This window comes from Microcebus murinus, chromosome 16 (assembly GCF_040939455.1).
Source record: "Microcebus murinus isolate Inina chromosome 16, M.murinus_Inina_mat1.0, whole genome shotgun sequence".
NCBI classification, from domain to species: domain Eukaryota; kingdom Metazoa; phylum Chordata; class Mammalia; order Primates; family Cheirogaleidae; genus Microcebus; species Microcebus murinus.
The window spans coordinates 14339112-14362464 of NC_134119.1; the positions used below are offsets into that span (position 1 = coordinate 14339112).

The window sequence follows — 23353 nt, forward strand, 5'->3', positions numbered from 1 at the left end:
CAGAGACAGGAGACAAGAGACATTCTTGCTCAGGCTGGTCTTGATCTCCTGATCTCAAGCAATCCTCCTACCTTCACCTCCCAGAGTGCTAGGATTATAGGCGTGAGCTACTGCGCCTGGCCAATATTTTTTGTTTTTGGTTGTCAGTTTTGGTTCTAGAAATTTGTTCATTTCTTCTGATATCTACATTTGTTTTCATAAGGTTGTTAAAGATAAGATTTTTTTTTTTTTGAGACAGAGTCATATTTTGTTGCCCAGGCTAGAGTGAGTACCATGGCGTCAGCCTAGCTCACAGCAACCTCAATCTCCTGGGTTCAAGCGATCCTGCTGCCTCAGCCTCCCGAGTAGCTGGGACTACAGGCATGCACCACCATGCCCGGCTAATTTTTTTGTATATATATTTTTAGTTGGTCAATTAATTTCTTTCTATTTTTAGTAGAGATGGGGTCTTGCTCAGGCTGGTTTCGAACTCTTTGACCTGAGCAATCTGCCCGCCTTGGCCTCCCAGAGTGCTAGGATTACAGGCATGAGCCACCACGCCTGGCCAAAGATAAGATTTTGTGAGGTTTTGATATTTACATGATCTTTGATGCTGACCCTTTTCTTCCTTGGTATTATTTTTTTGGTGTGTCTTTCTTTTTTTTTCTTGAGTACTCATTTCAAAAAACAACTTCTAGTACAGTCTTCTGTATTGTATCTTTTCTATTTCAGTAATTTCTGCTCTTCTTCCTATTTTGCTTTTTTTCTGCTGTCTTTGGGTTTCATTTAGAAGGGGTGCAATTGGAAGAAAAGTAGACTTGTGGGACTGGGTGAAGGGAGAAACATTAGTCAATTTATTCTTCTGAATTCTTTTTTTTTGAGACAGAGTCTCACTTTGTTGCTCAGACTAGAGTGCCACTGCATAAGCCTAGCTCACAGCAACCTCAATTTCCTGGACTTAAGCGATCCTATTGCCTCAGCCTCCCGAGTAGCTGGGATTACAGGCATGCGCCACCATGCCCGGCTAATTTTTTCTATATATATTTTTAGTTGGTCAATTAGTTTCTTTCTATTTTTAGTAGAGACGGGGTCTTGCTCAGGCTGGTTTTGAACTCCTGACCTTGAGCAATACACCCGCCTTGGCCTCCCAGAGTGCTAGGATTACAGGTGTGAGCCACTGAGCCTGGCCTGGATTCTTTAAACATATCCATAGATTACATCATGTTGGGCCTCTCCAGAACTACTGTCACTCAGTTGTGTGTTGTCAGCCTGTCCCTAGTGTGACCCTTTAAAGAAATAGCCCCATGAAACTCTTCCTGGAGTCTAACATGAGGTAGTCACAGAAGGTGTTCTCTGTCTTCATGATCTTTTATTACCCATCGTTAATTAGATGTCAGCTTGATATAGCTGAAAGCAGTGCTTTCCATTAGAACTTTCTGTGGTGATGGAAATGTTCTATATTTATGATGTGTAATATGGTATCGACTAGCCACATGTGGTTATTGAACACTTGAAATGACTAGTAAGACTGAGGAACTGATTGAATATTTTATTTTATTGTAATTAATATAAATTTACATTTCAATAGTCTCTTATGACCAGGACCTTCAGTACTGGGAAGATCAAACTCAGATTGCTAAAACTGCGATGGCTGTAGTTTGATAGGACCGACCGGTATGTGAGAGATCTGCCTCACTCAGATCAACTTGAACCATATCTGATGAGTCTGTGGTGGAAAAGGAACCTGCAGATTTTTCTGGACAGTACTTCCCTCTCTGGGCCAGAGGTTACCAGGGAGTTAGCCAGATTAGAGGTGTGCCATAGAAGAGAGGCATAAGATATGGAATTGTGGTCCATTAGTCTTGGGAAAAGTTCATTTAGAGGGGGTGCAACTGGAAGAAAAATAGACTTGTGGGACTAGGTGACCACAACTTTCCAAGTTGGTAACATTCACATGGGATCTGCAGAGGGAAGCAAAGTCTTCCACAACTGCTAGAGGTTTAGCAGAGGAATTGAGATCTCTGTTAAATTAGTTGATCCTTCATCATGAGGTTAAATCAAGGTTAAATGAAGGATGAGATTCACAGACAAGGAACCTGAAGGTCAGAGAGTTGAGGAGTACGCTATTTCTCAAGGATGCAGTACTTTCTGTAACTATGCCTTGTTCCCTCTTAAGAAGATATTTTGAAGATCAGAGAACACTGCACTTGTCTTAATTAACTTCAGCTAATTTATTCGGAACCCAGGGAAATTAAAAACCAACCAACCAACAAACCAGAGTTTAAGGTAGAATGTACACTGTGATTTCTTTATAAGACAAGAATTTTGGATAAGGGAAGAATTGACAAGCCATGGATAATAATAATAATAATAACATTATTATTATAGAGTCTTCTTAGACTCTATAATAATATTATAACATTAATAATATTAATCATTATACTATTATTATTAATAATATTAATTATTATTAATGTTATTAATAATAATATTATTATAGAGTCTTCTTAGACTCTCTGCCAGCAACCATGTGCTTTGCATGTATCATCTCGTTTTGTCATTATGACACACCCAAGAGTTAGATATTCTTCATCTCTGTTTTCCAGATGGATAGACTGGGGTTCTGAGGACTTAGGAGGTGCCCAGTGTCACCAGGCCAGCAGGGAAGAGCTGGACTGAGTCCCAGAGTAGCTAGGACTCTGGACTGTTTGGTGAAGATTTTCTTTGTAAAACAACTCATTAAATGTTAGGATTAACCGACTCCTTTCCAGTCTCTTCTTGTCCCTATTTGAAAAGTCTGAATTGTGTCCGTACTATGTGTAAGGCACGGCACTAGGTGCTAGGGCTTTCTGGCAAAGAAGTCAGACACAGCGCCTGCTTTGATGGGATCCATCCTCTAGGCAGGGAAAATACTAACTTGAACAGTTGCAGGACAGGGTGATAAATGTTACGACAGGGGAAAGACAGAGCACTGTGAAAAGACAAGGAGAGTGTCCAATTTTGTCTGGAGTGAATTGGTGAAGATTCCACAGAGTTTAATTTAATATGAACCTTGAAGTATGGGTGGGAGCTCATCAGAAATGTGGGGAAAGACGTTCAGGGAAGAGAGAAAAGGAGGGGTGTAGAGGGGAGAGGGTGCGTGGGGCCTTGGAGAGAGATCCGATTTGGGGGGACTGGTTTCCAAGTATGAAGGGGAACGAGGAGTTGTGAGGCCTGAGTTGCAAGCAGGGAGAAGTGCACCAGTGGAAAAATTCAGTGGAAACAGGAAAGGGTGAAACCCCACTCAACAGAAGTGAGTGGAGCCGCCCAAGTGGAGATCCTTCTGGGAGAAGAAAACTTCCCAGGCAGGCCAAGGCTTGGGTTTGGAGGCCAGCTCCAGCGTTTACCAGCTGGTTGTGCATAGCGTATTTCCCAACTCCCTGACCCTCATGCTCCTTGTCTGTGACCCAGCTGTTATGGTTGTTGTGAGGACTAAACAAGAGGAAGTTTGTCATAACCTAAAATGTCAGTTCATGTTAAAAAGTTGGAAGCCCTTGATCACACCCTCCAGAGTCCAAGATTTAGGTGGAAGACCGTGGCAAGGCCGTATTCCAGGGGGCCATGGAGAGCTCAGTGCTGCATGTTCTAGGAACAAGTTGAGCATTTGCTGAGGCTCGCCCTAGCATGCCCATCTCCTACTCACCTGAGCCTCCCGGCCAACACCAGGTGTCAGTCCAGGGGAGCCAGTCTGCAGAGGACAGGCTGCAAGCTCAGGAGGACAAACACTCTTGCACACGGATCTAACAGACATTACTGTGATTTTTTTTTGAGACAGAGTCTCACTCTGCCACCCGGGCTAGAGTGCCATGGCATCAGCCTAGCTCATAGCAACCTCAAACTCCTGCACTCAAGCGATCCTCCTGCCTCAGCCTCCCGAGTAGCTGGGACTACTACAGGCACATGCCACCATGCCCAGCTAATTTTTTCTCAATATATTTTTAGGTGGCCAATTAATTTCTTTCTATTTTTAGTAGAGACGGGGTCTCGCTCTCGCTCAGGCTGGTTTCGAACTCCTGACCTTGAGCGATCCACCTGCCTCGGCCTCCCAGAGTGCTAGGATTACAGGTGTGAGCCACCGCGCCCGGCCAACATTACTGTTAATGTACTCCATGAATGGTGCAGTCTCAAGCCCACCAGAAGATAACAGGAGTGGGGGTGCCTATTCCCATAGAAGACACAGTGTTTTTCTGCCTTTCCCAGAGGACATCCTGCCTGTTTGGGCAAAGTCTTGGGATGGAGCTTATGAAGGCTTTGTACCTCCCAGCCATTTAACCCTGACACTGCAATAAAAATATAGTTGCACCAGCTACCTTTAGTTAGCCTCTCACCTGGATCTGACACCCGGGTTCTTACTGTGGCCTCAGTGTCTTCCTGCTGCATGCGCCCTAGACTAGCTAGCACTGCTGATGCATTGGTTGACAGCTGGTGTGTGGCAGGAGCACTCAGTTATACCCGAGGTGTAGCAGGAAGTGAGCATGGTGGCCTGTCCAGGGCCTGAGCAAGGCTGAAACCGGCGCTCACTGCTCCACTGGCATCCACCTGTCCCACTCCTTTGTGTGGGGTTAATAAAAGCACTGTGCACTGAAATACCACCATTTTAATTTGGATACTCTGGTAGTATCAAAAGGACCCCTAGAAGACTGTAAACTCCTAATTATTTTTTGCAAACACTCTGAAACAAAATCCACTGAATTATGAATACTATATTTATTTTGGTGGTGGAGTTACATTTTGTCCACCATTCTTGTAACATTAGTACAATGACAAAGAAGATCCCCCCTTTTTAAAAGAAAAAAAAAACCTGGAACCCAGAAAGAGTGACATCGTGAATGAGTTGCTGGCAGCATCTAACCTTTGCAGGGTCTTTGCAGTGACCAAGGTCTTCCTTCCATGTGGCCCATGGTAGCCTTGCAATACCCCGAGGCGTGGATGTTGTCTTCATCTTTCACATGCGGGAGTTGACTATCTCAGAAGGGTCCAGCGAGCTAGCTGACCAAGCCACACAGAGCGTGACGGACTCAGCTCCTTACTTTCTACCCAGGGCGCTGTCAACCCAGAAGCTGGAAGAGCCTGTTCCCTGGCAAAGCCTCAGATGAGAGCGCCTCGTGTGCCCCTTGGGCCATGACCCTGTCTCCTTAGGTCACTCTGTGTTGCAGAACTCATGCTGCACTGCCCCCTGCCCCACAGAGTGCAAAGAAAGCCCTTGGAGGAGGAGGATGGAGGAGGAGGCAGCATCTGGATGAAAGAAAGATTATTCTGATCTTATGGGAATGTCAGTGGCCCTGGGGCGGCTAGAGGAGGAAAGTGAGCGTTCCTGGGAGATCTCACAGTGGAAGGCCAAACCCTCATACCTATAAAATGCTCTGGGAAACATGTCTCAGTTGTCAGGCATAGTGCCTAAGCCCTCAAGTTTCATCCTGCAGAAGAAAAATATTTTCAAATATTACCTAGTGAAGTTTTCTTTTTAGAGGTATAATTTTTACTTTCCATTAATTCCACCGTTCAAACTAGACCATGGGCTGGGCATGGTGGCTCACGCCTGTAATCCTAGCACTCTGGGAGGCCGAGGTGGGAGGATCCTTTGAGCTCAGGAGTTCAAGACCAGCTTGAGCAAGAGAGAAACCTCATCTCTACTAAAAAAAAAAACAAAAAACAAAAAACAACTAGGTGGACAACTAAAAATATATATAAAAAATTAGCTGGGCATGGTGGCACATGTCTGTAGTCCCAGCTACTAGAGAGGCTGAGTCAGTAGGATTGCTTGAGTCCAGGAGTTTGAGGTTGCTGTGAGCTAGGCTGATGCCATGGCACTCTAGCCCAGGCAACGGAGTGAGAATCTGTCTCAAAAAAACAAAAAACAAAAACCAAAAAAAAAACAGGCTGGGTGAGGTGGCTCACACCTGTAATCCTAGCACTCTGGGAGGCTGAGGCGAGGGCATTGCTCAAGGTCAGGAGTTCAAAACCAGCCTGAGCAAGAGCAAGAGCCCCTCTCTACTAAAAATAGACAGAAATTAATTGACCGACTAAAAATATATAGTAAAAATTAGCTGGGCATGGTGGCGCATGCCTGTAGGCCCAGCTACCTGGGAGGCTGAGGCAGGAGGATCACTTGAGCCCAGGAGTTTGAGGTTGCTGTGAGCTAGGCTGACGTCATGGCACTCTAGCCAGGGCAACAGAGTGAGTCTCTGTCTCAAAAAATCCAAGGCCGGGCGCGGTGGCTCACGCCTGTAATCCTAGCTCTCTGGGAGGCCGAGGTGGGCGGATCGTTTGAGCTCAGGAGTTCGAAACCAACCTGAGCAAGAGCGAGACCCCGTCTCTACTATAAATAGAAAGAAATTAATTGGTCAACTAATATATATAGAAAAAAAATTAGCCGGGCATGGTGGCACATGCCTGTAGTCCCAGCTACTCGGGAGGCTGAGGCAGCAGGATCGCTTGAGCCCAGGAGTTTGAGGTTGCTGTGAGCTAGGCTGACGCCACGGCACTCACTCTAGCCTGGGCAACAAAGTGAGACTCTGTCTCAAAAAAAAAAAAATCCAAAAAACAAACAAACAAAAAAACCCCAACTAGACCATGAAGCTGAGTTCTCCTGCCATAGGGAAGGAAGAACCTCAAAGAACTCAGTGACAACAGAGTCACATTTATGTTTCTACATTCCAACATAGAGGCCTGAAGGATGTGGAATTTTTTTTTTTGTTTTTTTTTTTTTTTTTTTTTGAGACAGAGTCTCACTTTGTTGCCCGGGCTAGAGTGAGTGCCGTGGCGTCAGCCTAGCTCACAGCAACCTCAATCTCCTGGGCTCGAGTGATCCTTCTGCCTCAGCCTCCCGAGTAGCTGGGACTACAGGCATGCGCCACCATGCCCGGCTAATTTTTTATATATATATCAGTTGGCCAATTAATTCCTTTCTATTTATAGTAGAGACGGGGTCTCGCTCAGGCTGGTTTTGAACTCCTGACCTTGAGCAATCCGCCCGCCTCGGCCTCCCAAGAGCTAGGATTACAGGCGTGAGCCACAGCGCCCGGCCTAAGGATGTGGAATTTAATTGCAAGGACCAGCATCTTGAGAAAGAAGTGGCTGTCTAATCACTAAAATTTGCTGAACAATCATTATATGGTGGGCAATGTTTTAAAGCTTATATGGACCATCTAATTTAATCTCACGATTATAGCTTGAGGCTTAAAGATGAGGAAGATGATGCTAAGAGAGAGGTTAATTAACTTTTGTGAGGTCACTCAGCTAAGAAGTGGTACAACCAGGATTTGAGCCCAGGTGTTTGGCTCTGGGCCCATACTTAGTCACTCGGCACCCTGTCTCATGTGTTGGCCATTCTACTCAGGGTGGGGAATAAGCAGAGAACAAGACAGCTAGAGCTAGGCTTCCCTCAATAAGCTCACTGGCTGAGTCTCCTGCTATGTGTCTTTTGAGACTTCATTTGGGCCTTGTGAAGCAGGAAAAAAGGGTCCCCACATTATTTGTGAGAAAAAGAAAGTGAAAAGAGGGGAATTGTTTTATTCAAGGTTATAGAAAGACATAGTTGCAAAAGGCAATAAGAACCCAAATGTCTCATCAACATCTCAATGTCCTTTCTCTACTCTGGGAGTGCTCAGGGTTAGTGCTAACGCCTGGAAATTAACTAAAACTCCCCTCAGGCTGGATCTCCAGAGCCCAGGAACCCTCAGAACCAAGGGTGGTATCTGGTGAAAGGAAGCAAAAACAGAGAACAAATTTTGCTTTGGAATTTTGCTTACACTTGCAGCCCCATTTATAGTGTCCCAGGCCCGGGGACAAAGGGGGATTTGGGGACAGGGGATGGTCTGAGGATGGAGGCATTTGTGGGTGTATTCGGAGAGGCAGAGTCAGTCAGAGATTCATGGGTGGGGGGATGGAGAGACAAGGACTATGTAGTTCAGAATTGGAGGAGAGCTCTTCTCATCGGTACTTTCATGGATATTGTCCTTGGTAAGAAGGAGAACGTTGGCAACATGGCCATGAGGCGGGGACAGGAGAGAGAAAGTGGGAAAGAGAAAGAGAGAGAGAGAGAAAGGGAGAGAAAGAGGAGAGAGTGAGTGAGAGAAAGAGAGTGAGAGAAGGGGGGGTGAGAGAGAGAGAGAGAGAGAGAGAGATCAATCTACCATAGTGGCTGGTAAGAGACTCTTCTCTTGAGCTCCCGCCAGCATCTCTAGGATCAGGGCTGGGCATGAGAAGTCCCTTACCTTCTGTATCTTTGAGCTTTGTTTGATGAACAGACTATCCCACAGAAGGAGGAACAGCACTGAAGTCCTTTCTCGCAATCTTCCTGCAGTGTACACAAGTAGGTACAGTTTTCAGGTTCCGATTTGCAGGGTGGAGGTTCCAAGATATACTCTGGAACGCAGAACAGGTAAAAGACTGAACAACAGGCTGGACTAACATTTGGAACTCAGAAAGCCCAGGGAACTGCTAGGATATCAGCCGCCTCATCTCCCTTGCATGGTCCCTGGGAGGTAGGATCAGGCTTTGTCCTTAGCTGATGACTTCCTCTGAGTTCTGAGCAGGGTACCAGAGCACGGGTATTTGATCAGGGACAGAGTTTGGCAGAACCCTGTCCCCTGGGTCATTTACCATCCTTCTGGGCTGATGCCAAGTCCCCATAGACCCCGGCTGGGTCCATTTCAGGAGTATGAATGGCATGTGCGGTGAGCAAGAAAGAGGTTTGTGCATTCATTCTGCACTGACTCATTGTGTGGTCTTGAGCAAGTTGTACAGCCTCTCATCAGCAATATCGTTTACCCTGGGGCCAGCCTAACATGGGCTGTATGTGTATAGGAAGAATGGGTGGTGGGAGGCAAGTTTTGGTAAAGGATGAAGACCACACGGTAAACCAAAGGTATGGGATCAGAGCGCTAGAAGCCAATTCCCAAGTAAGTTCTGGGAATGACTTCTTTCATGGTGAGAAGGGTGGGGATTTCAGAATGGGGTGCAGATTCAGCTTCTCCTTTTCCCTTGGTGTCTCCTGATCGGTTAGAGCCCCAGGATGCCCCCACTTTCTACTGTTATTAGAAAAGATACCTTCATTTGACACCCTATTTTCTCCCCCACCCCCAAGTATTTCAGTTGAAAGCTAAGACCCGTCTCCAGCAGGAGATGCTGTCCTAAGGCCCCAACCCAAAGTTGCCTCTCTGTTCCTGGACTCTAAGGATGGGGCCCTGTTAACCCCTTTCCCCAAGCCCTGTCAGGCCCCAATTTTCTACCTTGTGACTTACCTTTTTGGGGGAGCAAAAGTCAATGGTGGGGCATTCTATTGCTCCCCTGTTGATTCATTGCTTTGCAGATATTTGCATTTAGAAGGGAGTCTGTAGGATATCATAGTGGTTCGAAAGGAAGGAATGAAGAATGAGTGGAGTCTATAATTGTAACAGCAAATGGCACCAGAAATGGTGTGAGAGGAGCTGAGGTCCAAGCTGTTGACAATGGGCAGAAACCAGTACCCAGCATTCACTCACTCCTGGCCTCTCAGCCATTCCATAGCCCATGGGGGCAGTGCAAGAAATTGGAACCTGTCCCCACTTTGAAGAGCTTGGGGCTCAGTGGAGCAGCATGGAGGAAAGAGGCCTTTTCAAGTTTTGTCTCCTCTTCTGGGCATCTGGTCTCAGTCTCACTCACATCACTTACCAGCCTTTCAGAAAGCCTCTGTATATCTCTCCTCAAATTATAGTTCCTCATTCTCCAATTAACTCTACCCTGGATACTCCCATTCTCTTGGAGCTTGCTTACAAACCTGCGTGCAATGTCTGGAACATCTAAAACAGGACCAGGCCTCCCCAGACACGTGAGCTACCACACATATCCCTCTTCTGAGCCCCCAATATTCTGAAGATGCTCTCCCCACAAAGGAGTGCATGTATGATGAATAACAGTTCTTCTCCCATTTGGTATTGGTCAAGGTCAATGTTACTGCAGCCAGCACTCTTGTTAGAGCTGGGCAGTGGTGGCTGCTGAGATGGACTGTCCACTGTCCCTTTGATGCTAATCACGAGCAATTGCTCGGCATCTCTGGATTTTCAATATGTGGAATAAAATGCAAGACTTCTTTCCCTGCCTCCCAAAGTATCCTCCAAGGCCAAGCGTATGTAGATTCTAGCTTGAGTTCTACCAACTTCATTTACCTCTCTGTTTTGATGCTCGAAAAATGGGACCCAGCATCCGTGAAGGAACCAGGGGCGGCGAGATTAAGCTGGGTGATGAGACCGATACTATTTACGGTGGTTAATACCTATTGAGCATTTCCCATGGCCTAGTAAGACTGCTCTTCGGTCTGCACACATTATCTGTTTCTTCTCCCAACTGTTCTGGGATTATGGTATCCAATATAAGGATAAAATGTTGCCCAGGGTCTCACAGGAAGAAGAGGGATTGAAGCCTAGGTCTTGCCGACAAGAAAGCTTGGACTCCTGCCCATGACACTGTTTTTCCACAAGGCTGTCAGACCGCCAGCCCTCAGACCCTCTCCTCTCCGCAGTTGCTGACTCCCTCTCTGGGCCCAGACCCAGCTCTTACTCTGAATGTGCTCCTTGGGCCTCCCCAGCACCAGCTGCAGCACCAGCCCCAGCGCCAGCAGGAACTGTGCAGGCAGCACAGGCTTCATGGTGCCGGCGGAACAGGGATGGTCTTGTGAGTTCTGGCCCAAGCCTGCCGGGCTTCACCAGGCACAGCTGCGAAAAGAGCCGCAAAGAGAGCGAGGTGGGGGCCAGGCTGTGACGAGCCTTTTGCTGTATATTCCAATCAGGGAGAGCCTGGCAGAAATCCAAGCACCTCCCAGCCCTCTCGGGGCCAGGTCGTGTTTTCCCATCTGTACCTACTTCATCCCATTAATCTTGACCTTGTTATGCCTCTCATCTACCTGGATCATATTAGTGTCCCTTCAAACAAATTGTTAATAAGTTTTCTCTGTGGAGATCTTGCATGTCTTGGTTACATTTATTCCTAGAGGCTTGGGTTTTAAAGGTGAAATTGTCAATAATGTTAACTTTTTAGTTAATTCTTTTCTTCTTTGTGCTAATGTAGGGAAGTGGCTTTTGTATATTGATCTGTAACTAGTTAGCTTGTTCAGTTCTTCCATTGATTCTCATGATTTCTTGGTGTATTCTTTCAGCATTCATCATCTGCAAATAGTAACTTTTCCTCTTCAAACTTTATGCCATTTTTCATGCCTCATTGTGCTGGTAAGTCCCTTGAGCACATTGCATAGAAGTGAGGATGATGTGTGTTCTTGTCTGGTACCTGACTTCAAATGAAAGCTTCTTGAATTTCTCCTTTTAGGATAGTCTCTGTTTTAGGTTTTTCCTAAGCATCCTTTATCAGGTTTAGAAAGTTATCTTTCATTCTTTTTTTTTTTGAGACAGAGTCTCACTTTGTTGCCCAGGCTAGAATGAATGCTGTGGCGTCAGCCTAGTTCACAGCAACCTCAAGCCCCTGGGCTCAAGCAATCCTCCTGCCTCAGCCTCCCGAGTAGCTGGGACTACAGGCATGTGCCACCATGCCTGGCTAATTTTTTGTATATATATTTTTAGTTGGTCAATTAATTTCTTTCTATTTTTAGTAGAGACGGGGTCTCACTCAGGCTGGTTTCGAACTTCTGACCTCGAGCAATCTGCCCGCCTCGGCCTCCCAGAGTGCTAGGATTACAGGTGTGAGCCACCGTGCCCAGCCTCATTCTTAATATAACAAGAGAGTTTTCATTAATTTATGTCAGATTATATCTATTGCTTTTTTCTACGTATGTTGAGATGATAACATTATTTTATCTCCTTTAATCTTTTAACTTGTTAATGTAGTGAATTATATTCCAGACTTTCTAACATTAAGCCATTCTTGGTTTTCTATGGTAATCTTAAAGTGATCACTGTGCATTATTATTTTTATATTGTTTGGTTCAGTTTGCTATTTTTCACGTATTTTACATTTATGTTAATAAATGAACTGAGGTTGTAACTTTCCTTTCTTATACTGTCCTTGGTTTTGTAGCAAGTTTACGCTGACTTATGACTATAATAGAATGTGCTGAGCAGCAGCCCTTTGTCAATTCTCTGGAAAGTTTTCTGTAAGATAAAGATAATTACTTACTTGAATTATTATTATTATTTTTTTTTGAGACTGAGTCTCACTCTGTTGCCCGGGCTAGAGTGCTGTGCCATCAGCCTAGTTCACAGCAACCTCAAACTCCTGGGCTCAAGCAATCTTTTTGCCTCAGTCTTCTGAGTAGCTAGAACTACAGGCATGTGCCACCATACCCTGTTAATTTTTTCTATGTATTTTTAGTTGGCCAACTAATTTCTTTCTATTTTTAGTAGAGTCAGGATCTTGCTCTTGCTCAGGCTGGTTTTGAACTCCTGACCTTGAGCAATCCTCTCGCCTAGGCCTCCCAGAGTGCTAGGATCACAGGCGTGAGCCACTGTGCCCGGCCGTTACTTGAATTCTTAACTCTGTTTTTCTTGAACAAATATGCTCATTTGCACTTTGTTGTTTTCATTTGACAATATATTCATAAAATTACTCTAGAGCAGATACTAGCTGTTTTCTCTTTGTCAGAGCTGCATTTGAGACCACCACGTACACACACGTTGGTCATATAGCTAATCTCCTATATATATGGGCATTTCTGTAGTTAGCAAGATTTTGCTATTACAAATAAAGCTGCGTTGAACAATCGTTTGCGTATTTTCTGTATTGTTGAAGGTATAACATCAGGATAAATTTCCAAAAGTGTGATTGTTGGCTAAAAGCGTAAATGCATATGTAGTTAGGTTAGATATTGCCAATTCTACTCCATAAAGGTTGTACCTTTCTGTGCTGTCACCAGCGATGTGAACATGTATGTTTCCCATAGTCTCACTAATAGATTGTGTTGTTATGCTTTTGAATCTTTGCCAAAATGATAGATGAGAAATGTTATTTCTGTAGTTTTGGGGGTTCATTTACTATGTGGCATGCACCAGAACTTCATTTTGTTTTATGAATGAATAATATTTTGTTGTATGTGTATATCACAATTTGCTTGTCTGTTCATCTGTTGATGGAATTTTAGTTGTTTTTACTCTTTGGTGATTACAAATAGTGCAGATATGAATATTTGTGTACAATTTTTTTTAGTACATATTTTCAATTCTTTTGGATAAATACCTGGGAATAGAATTGCTGGGTCATATGTTTAACTTTACGTGTTTAATTTTTGGGGGACACTCCAAACTGTTTTCATAATGGCTGAACTATTTAATATCTTTATCAGTAATGCATGAGATTCTAATTTTTCTAATCATTGCCAACACTTATTATTTTCCTTTTTTTATTATAGCCAACTAAGTCAGTATGAAGTGGTATCTCATTGTGGTTTTGATTTGCATTTCCCTTATAACTAATGATGTTGAGCATATTTTCATGTGCTTCTTGGTTACATTTATATTTTCTTTTGCTCAGGCTGGTTTCAAGCTCCTGAGCTCAAATGATCCTCCCACCTCCGCCTCCGAGAGTGCTAGGATTACAGGCATGAGCCATTGTGCCCAGGCTGATGAAGTCCTTTGGTGCACAAAAGTTTTTATCCCCAGTTTATTTTTTCTTTTGTTGCTGTGCATTTGGTGTCATTTCTAAGAACCCACTGCCCACTCCTAAGTCATGGAGATTTACTTCTATATTTCTTCTAGAATTTTGTAGCTCTACCTTTAAATCATTGATCCACTTTGAATTAATTTTTATATATGGTGTGTGAGGTCCAAATTAATTCTCTTGCATGTGACTATCCAGTTGTCCCAGCACCATTTGTTGAAGTGACTATTACTTCTCCATTAAATGACCTTGGTTGATAATTTCTTCTTAGCACTTTAAGTATGTCATCTCATTGCCTCTGGCCTCAGTGGTTTCTGATGAGAAATCAGCTGTTAATCTTATTAGGAAATTCCTTATATGTGATGAGTTGCTTCTCTCTTGCTGCTTCCATATGCTCCTTTGCTTTTCATTTTTGACAGTTTCATTATAATATGTCTCAGTGTGCTTCTCTTTGAGTTTATCCATCTGCACCAGGAACGTAGGTCTCCATCTGTATGGCCACTGATGAATTGAGGAAAATAAAATGCTACAATGTTTACTTACTGGAATTTACCATGGCCTCATGTGAATTGCTGGTTTGTCAGGAAGAAGATACCAAAATGGCAAGGAGAAAGCCAGCTTTCAGTTGATGGGACTCTTGCAATGTTCTATGGCAGAAGCATCCCCCTCAGAACCACAGAATTTTGAATCAGAGAACATTGCAGGGGTAGGAAGCATAAATTCCTGGGAGTAATGTGAGGTGTGGCCACTTATAGTTCCTTGGTTCTGGACTCATGCATTCTATTGCAGACAGTGCAGCATATAATGGCCTTTGGTTCAAAGTGTATTTCCCAACTAGAGGGCAAGTGCTCAATCTTTGCAGGATGTCATCTCCAATATGGCAGCTTCTATGCTCCTTCAGTATGCCAATCCACAAGTCCATCAGGCTGACAGAATGTGGGTGATATAGTACAGGTAGAACCAAGTAGACCTTGTGATTATGGACCTATTCTTGTATCTCTTTTGATGTAAAATTTGTCACTTGGACTGAAGTGATATTACATTGAATCCCATGTCAGTACATCAGACACTACTTGAGCCATCACATAGTGGTACTGGCTGAGGCAGGCACAAACATCTAATCATCCTCCCAGAATGTGTGTAGCCTGGTCAAGATGAGTCACTGCCCTCTGCCCACAGAAGCGCTTGGATGTACTAATTTTTCACCAAGCAACTGATTCATTTCCTGGAAGACTGGTATCACATTAAGGGCTCGGTCTGTGCTGCTGCTAATTTGTTTATTATTTATTTTCGAGACAAGGTCTCACTCTGTTGCCCAGGGTAGAGTGCAGTGGGACGATTATAGCTCATTGCAATCTTGAACTCCTAGGCTCCTCAGCATCAGCCACCTGAGTAGTTGGGACTACAGGTGTGCACCACCATGCCTGGCTAATTTTAAAATTTTAAGGAGATGGGGTCTTGCTATGTTGCCCAGGCTGCTCTTGAACTCCTGGCCTCCAGCAATCCTCCCACCTTAGCCTCTGAAAGTGCTAGGGTCATAGGCAAGGACCACTGGACCCAGCCAGCTATTTTATTAGTGGTGTATAGTTTTCTTTTGCAGTTGGCTTTGCCAAGATTAATGGTAAAATAACTAATGTATGTTGAACATTAACTTTGTTTCCTTGATTAGCTGAAAGATGGAAGGTTTAACTTCAACTCCCTTTAAGATTTCACATTAGCAAAATTGGACAAATGAGATCACATCAAGCTAAAAAGCTTCTGCACAGCAAACGAAACAATCAAAAAAGAGAAGAGGCAACCCACAGAATGGGAGAAAATATTGTAAACTACCCATCTGGCAATGGATTAATGACTAGAATATATAAGGAGCTCCAACAACTCAATAGGAAAAAATTAAATAATCTTATTTAAAAATGGGCAAGGGATCTGAATAGATGCTTCTTAAAAGAAGACATACAAATGCCAAAAGGTATATGAAAAAATTCTCAACTTCATGAATCATCAGAGAAATGTGAATCAAAGTTACAATGAGATATCATCTCACCCCACCTAAAATGGCTTTTATCAAAAAGATAGGCAATAAAGAATGCTGGTGAGGATGTGGAGAAAGAGGAACCCTCATACACTGTTGGTGGGAATGTAAATTAGTGCAACCGCTAGGGAAAATGGTATGGAAGTTTCTCAAAAAACTGAAAATAGAATTACCATATGACGCAGCAATCCTGCTGCTGGGTATATATCCAAAGGAGGTGAAATCATAGAATTGATATGAAAAGATATCCCATGTTTATTGTAGCACTATTCACAATAGCCAAGATTTGGAATCAATCTAAGTGTCCATCAATGGATGAATGTATAAATAAATTGTGGTACATGTATACAATGGAATATTATATAGCAATAAATAATAAATCAGGGCATACTTTAAAATAACTAAAAGAGTGGAATTGGAATGTTCCTAACACAAAGAAATGATAAATGCCTAAGGTGATGGATACCCCAATTACCCTGATTTGATTAATTCACATCATATGCCTGTATCAAAACATCACATGTACCCTATAGAGATATACAACTATTATGTATTATGGTTAATATAATTAAAAAGAAAAAAGAAAAAAGATTTTACATTAAAGGATCATTCTTCCCAAAAGCCTTCATTTACTCCTACTAGTTGGGGTTGGTAGACTGTCTGCTGGTTTTCTATAGGACCTTATTTTCTACCTCTGTAGCCCTTGTTACGTTGTATTGTACTTACTTAATTTTCTGTTTTTCTGCCAGATCCTGAATCCTGTAGAAGCAGGAACAATGTCTGACTTATGCTACAGTACCTAGCAGTGAGTGTGCTGTCCTGCACATAGGAATTCAAATACAATGATTCAATGAATGCTCTCATTCAAGCCTTTCATTACTCTTATGAATCACACAGAAACAGGACATGCCCAAGGCCACAGAAGAAGTTCATTAGAGATGTGAATCAGAACTCTAGTGTTCTTACTTCTGCATCAATAAAGGTCCCATAAATTCAGACTCTGGGACCAGTGATAATGGCTAGGCAAGGAACAGGAGCTTCCCTTGAACTGGATCTTCAGTGCCTTGGAACAGTGGCTTCAAAACGGGGGTGTTGTAAGTGAGAAAAAGTTTGGTTCTGCCTAAAATGTATGTTATTCATTAGGATAGACTACCCTGCTTTAACAGAAAGCCTCCATCGCATAATGACTAAAATGCGATAAAATTTTTATTTCTTGTTCACATAATAATTCAGGATGAGTAACCTATAACAATGGATGACTCTTCTTCTATGTGATGATTCAAGGACCCAGGCTCCTTCCATCTTTTGGTGTCACCATGCTCTAGAGCCTTGTGGTCATCAAGACTGAGCTGGTGGAGAGGAAAGAGAGTGTGAGATAGACCTCGACTGCACTCTCCTTAGGCCTTGACCCAGAAGTGACAAAAAAACGTTTGCCTTCAGTCTGTTGGTCAAAATATTTACATTGCCACACTAGCTTTAGGGGGAGTGGATGGGAAAATGCAGCTCCTATTTGAGCTTCTGTTTCCCTTCTGTGATAGGGCCAGTATGACAATGTCCACTCTCCATATTGTTATCTTTTATATGCGACCAAAAGGAAAGACTGTGAAAGAGAGAACATTTGGGAAAGATAAAAAAAGCACTCTAAACTACAGGTATGGGTATCAGAGATTTTTTTTTGAGACAGAGTCTCGCTTTGTTGCCCAGGCTAGAGTGAGTGCCGTGGCGTCAGCCTAGTTCACAGCAACCTCAAACTCCTGGGCTCGAGCGATCCTTCTGTCTCAGCCTCCCGAGTAGCTGGGACTACAGGCATGTGCCACCATGCCCGGCTAATTTTTTTTTTATATATATATCAGTTGGCCAATTAGTTTCTTTCTATTTATAGTAGAGACGGGGTCTCGCTCTTGCTCGGGCTGGTTTTGAACTCCTGACCTTGAGCAATCCACCCGCCTCGGCCTCCCAGAGAGCTAGGATTACAGGCGTGAGCCACCGTGCCCGGCCAGAGATTTTGAACATAAATGACACCTGAATATTGAAGGAGACTCTATTAAAATACCAGATGGGATTCAAATCTTTTTTTTTTTTTTTGAGACAGAGTCTCGCTTTGTTGCCCAGGCTAGAGTGAGTGCCCTGGCATCAGCCCAGCTCACAGCAACCTCAAACTCCTGGGCTCAAGCCATCCTCCCGCCTCAGCCTCCCGAGTAGCTGGGACTACAGGCATGTGCCACCATGCCCAGCTAATTTTTTCTATCTATATTAGTTGGCCAAATAATTTCTTTCTATTTTTAGTCTCGTTCTTGCTCAGGCTGGTTTCGAACTCCTGACCTTGAGCAATCTGCCTGCCTCGTCCTCCCAGAGTGCTAGGATTGCAGGCGTGAGCCACTGCGCCTGGTCGGGGTTCAAATCTTTACCACCATCTTCTTCCCAGCTTCTCCACCTATTGAGAGTCCAGAACCCTTGGTTTCCTCCTCTTTCTCCTGTTAGGGAAGAAAAACATCTTCACTTCCGAGTGTCCATTTCCTCCCTAATGTTCAAGGTCTACTTCTGCCCTGAGCCCTTGGATGATTATTTTCTCCCCTTATCTGAGCTCCATGACATTGACTGTGTGCCCCAATTAGCCCCTTATTCCCATGCCCTTCTCTAGTATATACATTATATCTAGTATATACATTTTATATCTATCATCTTACATTTTAAAAATTCCATGAAGTGGCCATGATTTTTTCTCTAAGGCTGTAAGTTCGTGTTGTTGATGTCTGTGTTCATAGTCTGCATTCCTGAGGTCTCCATGAGTCCTAGTGACTGCTTACTCCACAGCTATTTGCATTTAAAAATGGGCTTATTGGGACTGCAAACTAGTACAACCTCTATGGAAATAGTATGGTGATTCCTCAAAGAACTGAAAGTAGATTTACCATTTGATCCAGCAATTCCACTGCTGGGTATTTACCCAAAGGAAAAGAAGTCATTTTATCAAAAAGACACTTGCATTAGAATGTTTATTAGAACACAATTCACAATTGCAAAGATGTGGAATCAACCCAAGTGCCTATCAATTTAGGAGTGGATTAATTAAATGTGGCATATGTATACCATAAAGTACTACTTAGCCATAAAAGATGAATTAATACCTTTTGCAACAATCTGGATGGAACTGGAGACCATTCTCCTAAGGAAAATATTGCAAGAGTAGAAAAGCAAACACCACATGTACTGACTGTTAAATTGGAACTAACTGATCAGCACTCATGTGCACAGATGTAAGTAAAACTCAACAGAAACCACACACGTGGGTTGGGGGGAGGAGGGGATAGGTGAATTCATACCTAACGCCTACAATATACACTATCTGGGTGATGGACACACTTATAACTTTGACTCAAGCAGTACAAAAGCAATCCATGTAACCAAAAAATTTGTACCCCCATAATATTCTGAAATAAAAAAGAAAAAAATGGGTTTATTCTCTAAAGGAAGAATGAATAATGATGGAAATTTAGAAATCACCTAAGGAGACTGTTCGGATAGGGAGCCTGTATAGTTAACTCTTATCTCTTTTCTATAGTGAGGATCCTATGTCTTTGGGTAAAATTGTCCATGTTGGAATAGAATACAGCATGTAGAGATTTTAGCAAATCACTGGGATGGAGAATGAAGAGAAGAGGAGGCAGAAGAGAAAGGAAGGGTCGGTCACAGAGTGAGTAGGTCGTAGAGTCTGTTGACCAGAGGAATACTCTCAACTGAAGGAGTTAAGAGTAGTTGACTCTCAAACTTATAAAAGGTCCCGCACTCAGAACTCATCTCTTCACCCTATAAAACCAAAACAACGTTCTCTGTCCTTTGAGAGAGCAGAGCTGATCACAGCCAATGTTTGGACTGGCTGTTTTGAATTCTGATTTCCACTCCCAACTTGGCCGCTAATTCACACAGAGTCCGTGGATTCACTTGGATAAGCAGAGAAGTCTCCTGACCCACAGCCCAGGATCCCTGTGGGCTAGTGTTCTTCTTCTTCTTCTTCTTTTTTTTTTTTTTTTAAGATTTGCTCTATCACCCTAGGTAGAGAGCAGTGGCATCAGCATAGCTCACTACCATAGCTCACTCAAACTCCTCGGGGCTCAAGCGATTCTCTTGCCTCAGCCTCCTGAGTAGCTGGGACTACAGGCACATGCCATGACACCCGGTCTCGTTCTTGCTCAGGCTGGTCTCAAGATCAAGCAATCTTCCCATCTTGGCTTCTGAGAGTGCTAGGATTGAGCCTAGCAGGATTGAGCCACCCTGCCTGGCCATGGGCTGGGTCTTAATACTCAATGTAAACTAAAAGATAAAAGAGCTGTTCTGGACCCTGGGGCTTGTGTGGTTGGGAGACAAGATTGAGGAGAAGACACATACATTTCACTGAGCACCTGCTGTGTGCCAGGCACCATGAAAGTGAAGGTATTTGCATATGTCATCTGTTTCCATCCTTACAGCTGAGGCACAAAGAAGATATGGGTAAACTGAGTCTGAGAGAGATTACAGGACTTTCCCAATGTTACAAAACTGGTGAATATTGGAGTCAGGATTTAACTTCACATCTGTCTGAGGACTAAACCTGTGAATATTCCTCTGCTACTCAAATTCGCATAGATGATAGGGGCTCATTCCTGACAGTAAGTCCCCATTTACATTCCAGTGTCTTGCAGGATTTGAGGAAACTGACACTCATGCTCTGTTGAATCAAATATGTTTATTTGATTAAAAAAATTAATTTGTGCTCTCTGGGTCTCTTTTTTCTCTCTCTCCATATATATATATATATGATTTATGAAATACATACTTATTCTTTTACCCAGTAATTCAACTTCTGCTACTGAAACCTAGAGAATACTCAAGCAATTACAAGTACAAATGTTCAAAATAACGTTGTTTAGAATATCAATAATTGGTATATCCCAAACAGTTGACAAGAGGTACACAGTGAAAGCTGTGTAATTATGATAAATTTTGTAGTTTCTTTTTGAAAAATAATGACAATATACATATTTACATGATTAAATAAGGGTAGCAGAAGATAGGTAGCAAAAGATGGGTGATTCAAAAATGTCAGAAAACAAAGGATTGCTTCTATTACATACAAAGGAAAACTGTTATAAAAAATAACACAATAGAACATGGGTTAATAAGCACATTGTTTTCCAAAAGATGTGTTTTTCTTTTGTTTATATCTGCAAAATATTTTGTAATAAGAAAGCAGAAATAAATGACGTCTTTCAGAGAAGAAAAATGCTGTCAGCAAGGAGAGAGGGTTGGTTGCGTGAGAGGAGGCGTCATTCCTGCAGAAGCCCCATCCCACACGGAGGAGGACAGGCTAAGGGACACATGAAAGGGAGGAAGCAAGGACTGCCTGGCACTGCCCCGGCTGGCCCAGGGGAGGCAGCGAGGGGCTGAGGATCATCCCTTCTTTCTTTCCTTCCCTCTCCTGGCATCCTGGCCAGACGCAGGGCTGACGCTGTGGTCAGAGTCATGCCGTCCCAGGCTCTGCTGCCCGTCCTGCTTCTGTGTGCGCTGCTGCTGCAGGCCCAGGCAGGCCACAGGAGCCACAGCCGGAAGAGGATGCAGACTACATCCAGTAGGTGACGGGCTGGCAGGGGGTGGGGGAATCTGGGGAGGGAGCAATGAGGGGCTCTGGCCACTCTGAGGAGAGCCTGGCAGTTGGTACCTCTCTGCACATCCAGCTCTGACCACAGCGCTGTGCAGATTCCGGGCCACCCCAAACCACAGTCCTCCAGCCCTTTACCCAGCTCTGGGAATAGTAATGGGAGGGAAGGGGAAACCTGCATCTTTTCTTGTCCATTCCAAAAGACCAGAGACCCATGGTCCATACTAGAGTGAAAGGTGCATCAGGGCTGAGAATATGATGAGAAAACAAGACAATTATTACTTAATGCACGCGCATTTGTGGGGAGTAAACATCTGGGGATGGTTACGGGGTATGTGTAGGTGTAGAGATGGGCACAGGTGTAGAAAGAAAGACACAGAGCAGGCGAAATTTGGGGTGTACAGGGAAAGTTAACCTTATCATTGGAAGGCCCAGGAGGGTGGTGGTGGGAGGGGAACTAGTGAAGGGGCAGGGTCCTGGACACAGTGACAGTGAGGACAGGAGACAGGGACAAGAGGCAAGTTCACCTTCCTCTCTGGACCCTGCAGATTCTGAGAGTGAGGGAGGGTTTGGAAGATCAAAGAGATCAAAGAGTTTCTTTGAGCTCCCAGGTTCAAAGTATAGATTCTATGGGGGTGACTTCAGCCAGGCCAGGGCTAATAGGAGAGATAGTGTCCTGGAGGCAGGTGTATGAAGGAGATTACAAAGTCCAGGCATTGAGGTCTTTGAGGGGTAAGGGGAAGGTGGGGAGAGAGGATTTAAGATCCTACCAATCACTAGGATTTGGAGATGGGCAGGAGGAGGTTGTTCTCTGAAAAGTCCAGGAGTGTCATGAATGGGACCTTGCTGCTGGGGTCTTAGAGGAGCTTTAAGTTTGAGATGGGTGGATGGAGTGCACCCAGCCTGGGTGGAGGGTTTCATTAACCCCTTTCTGTACCTTTTTAGGAAGCAAGTCCTGTAATAAGAGCTTCAACATAGATCAATGCACCCACCACTGCTCATATTTCCAAAAGTGTCAAGAAAATGAGACATGCTGTGCTACTCTCTGTGGGAATATTTGCCTGAACATCTTCTGAGTGGGGGAACAGCAGGGCTGTGCATCTGCCTCTCCAAACCCCTCAATTCAGAGGCTATACACATGTCTGGAGCAGGAGGACCTCAAATCACAGGCACAAGGACATCAACAGGAATGCTGTCCTCCCCACTGTTTGAACTCCTTTTTCCTGTCAAATAAACCAGAGCAAATGCCCAGGGTCTCTGGCTTTTTTATTCCCAGTGCTTGTGATCATTGAGAACCCAGTGCAGCCCCCACAGATGCCCTGCCCTTCTTGGGCTCCGGTCTCTCATTTCTCTCCCTGGTTATACTTCTCTGCTCTCTCTCTCCTTGGCCTGCACACCCCTGCAACCTCCAGGAGGCGCAGCCCCCCCTGCTGCTCTGCTCACTGAACCAGTACTCCCAGGGGGAGAAACTGCTCATGTGCAGCATTTCCCAGTGCTAAGGAGAACACTCCTCACCCTGGAGTCAGAAGCACCTGTTAAGCGTGAGCTAGGTGGAGGTCAGGACCTGGGGCACAGAGTGGGAGGCCCCCAGAGACTGCTCTCCTCTCCTTAGCCTTGGTGCACCCCCACCCCCTGCTCCCAATCTCTTTGTGAGGTTCAGATTGCTATGTCTTTACAATGAGGATAGTGAGTCCCAGGGAAGTCAGGTGACATGCCCAAGGCCACAACCACCACAACCTTCAACAATCATCACCCTGGTCAGTTAGCAGCCAACAACATCGAGGAAAGGCCCTGCACTAGCAAAAAGATTACAACCCACTGAAGGCTCAGATGATTGTTAGCATTTTTAAACAATAAAGAACTTAAAAATTAAGGTATAGACATTGTTTCTTTGGACATATTGCTATTGCACACTTAATAGACTACAGTGTAGAGTAAGCATAACATTTATATGCACTGGGAAACCAAAAACATTCATGCGACCTCACTCTATTGTGGCAGTCTGCAACCGAGCCTGCAATATTTCTGAGGTATGCCTTCATTCCCATTCTTACATATGTTTACATGGAGTTTCAGAGAGGTGAAGT

General features: G+C 44.0%; 3 protein-coding genes across 4 annotated transcripts in view; 2 read left to right on the plus strand and 1 right to left on the minus strand.

Annotated features, from left to right (window-relative positions):
* Nucleotides 1–16466, plus strand: part of WFDC3 (WAP four-disulfide core domain 3) — a 59106-nt gene extending 42640 nt beyond the window's left edge. For both annotated transcript variants that reach the window (XM_020281771.2, XM_020281772.2), the window contains one exon: nucleotides 16381–16466. In XM_020281771.2, the coding sequence (XP_020137360.2) occupies nucleotides 16381–16434 (54 nt within the window). In that variant the 3' untranslated portion in view covers nucleotides 16435–16466. The remainder of the gene's footprint in view (nucleotides 1–16380) is intronic.
* On the minus strand, nucleotides 3688–10645 carry WFDC13 (WAP four-disulfide core domain 13). Its single transcript, XM_012742890.2, has 3 exons — nucleotides 10558–10645; nucleotides 8235–8385; nucleotides 3688–3706 (listed from the first exon to the last, which is right to left on the minus strand). Exons 1-3 carry the CDS (start codon nucleotides 10643–10645, stop codon nucleotides 3688–3690), a joined length of 258 nt encoding a protein of 85 aa, XP_012598344.2.
* A 4664-nt stretch (nucleotides 16467–21130) lies between the features above and the next one.
* On the plus strand, nucleotides 21131–22342 carry WFDC10B (WAP four-disulfide core domain 10B). The gene is made up of 2 exons (XM_012742929.3): nucleotides 21131–21236; nucleotides 22212–22342. The coding sequence occupies exons 1-2, from the start codon at nucleotides 21131–21133 to the stop codon at nucleotides 22340–22342; spliced, it is 237 nt and encodes a 78-aa protein (XP_012598383.1).
* Nucleotides 22343–23353: the final 1011 nt, after the last annotated feature.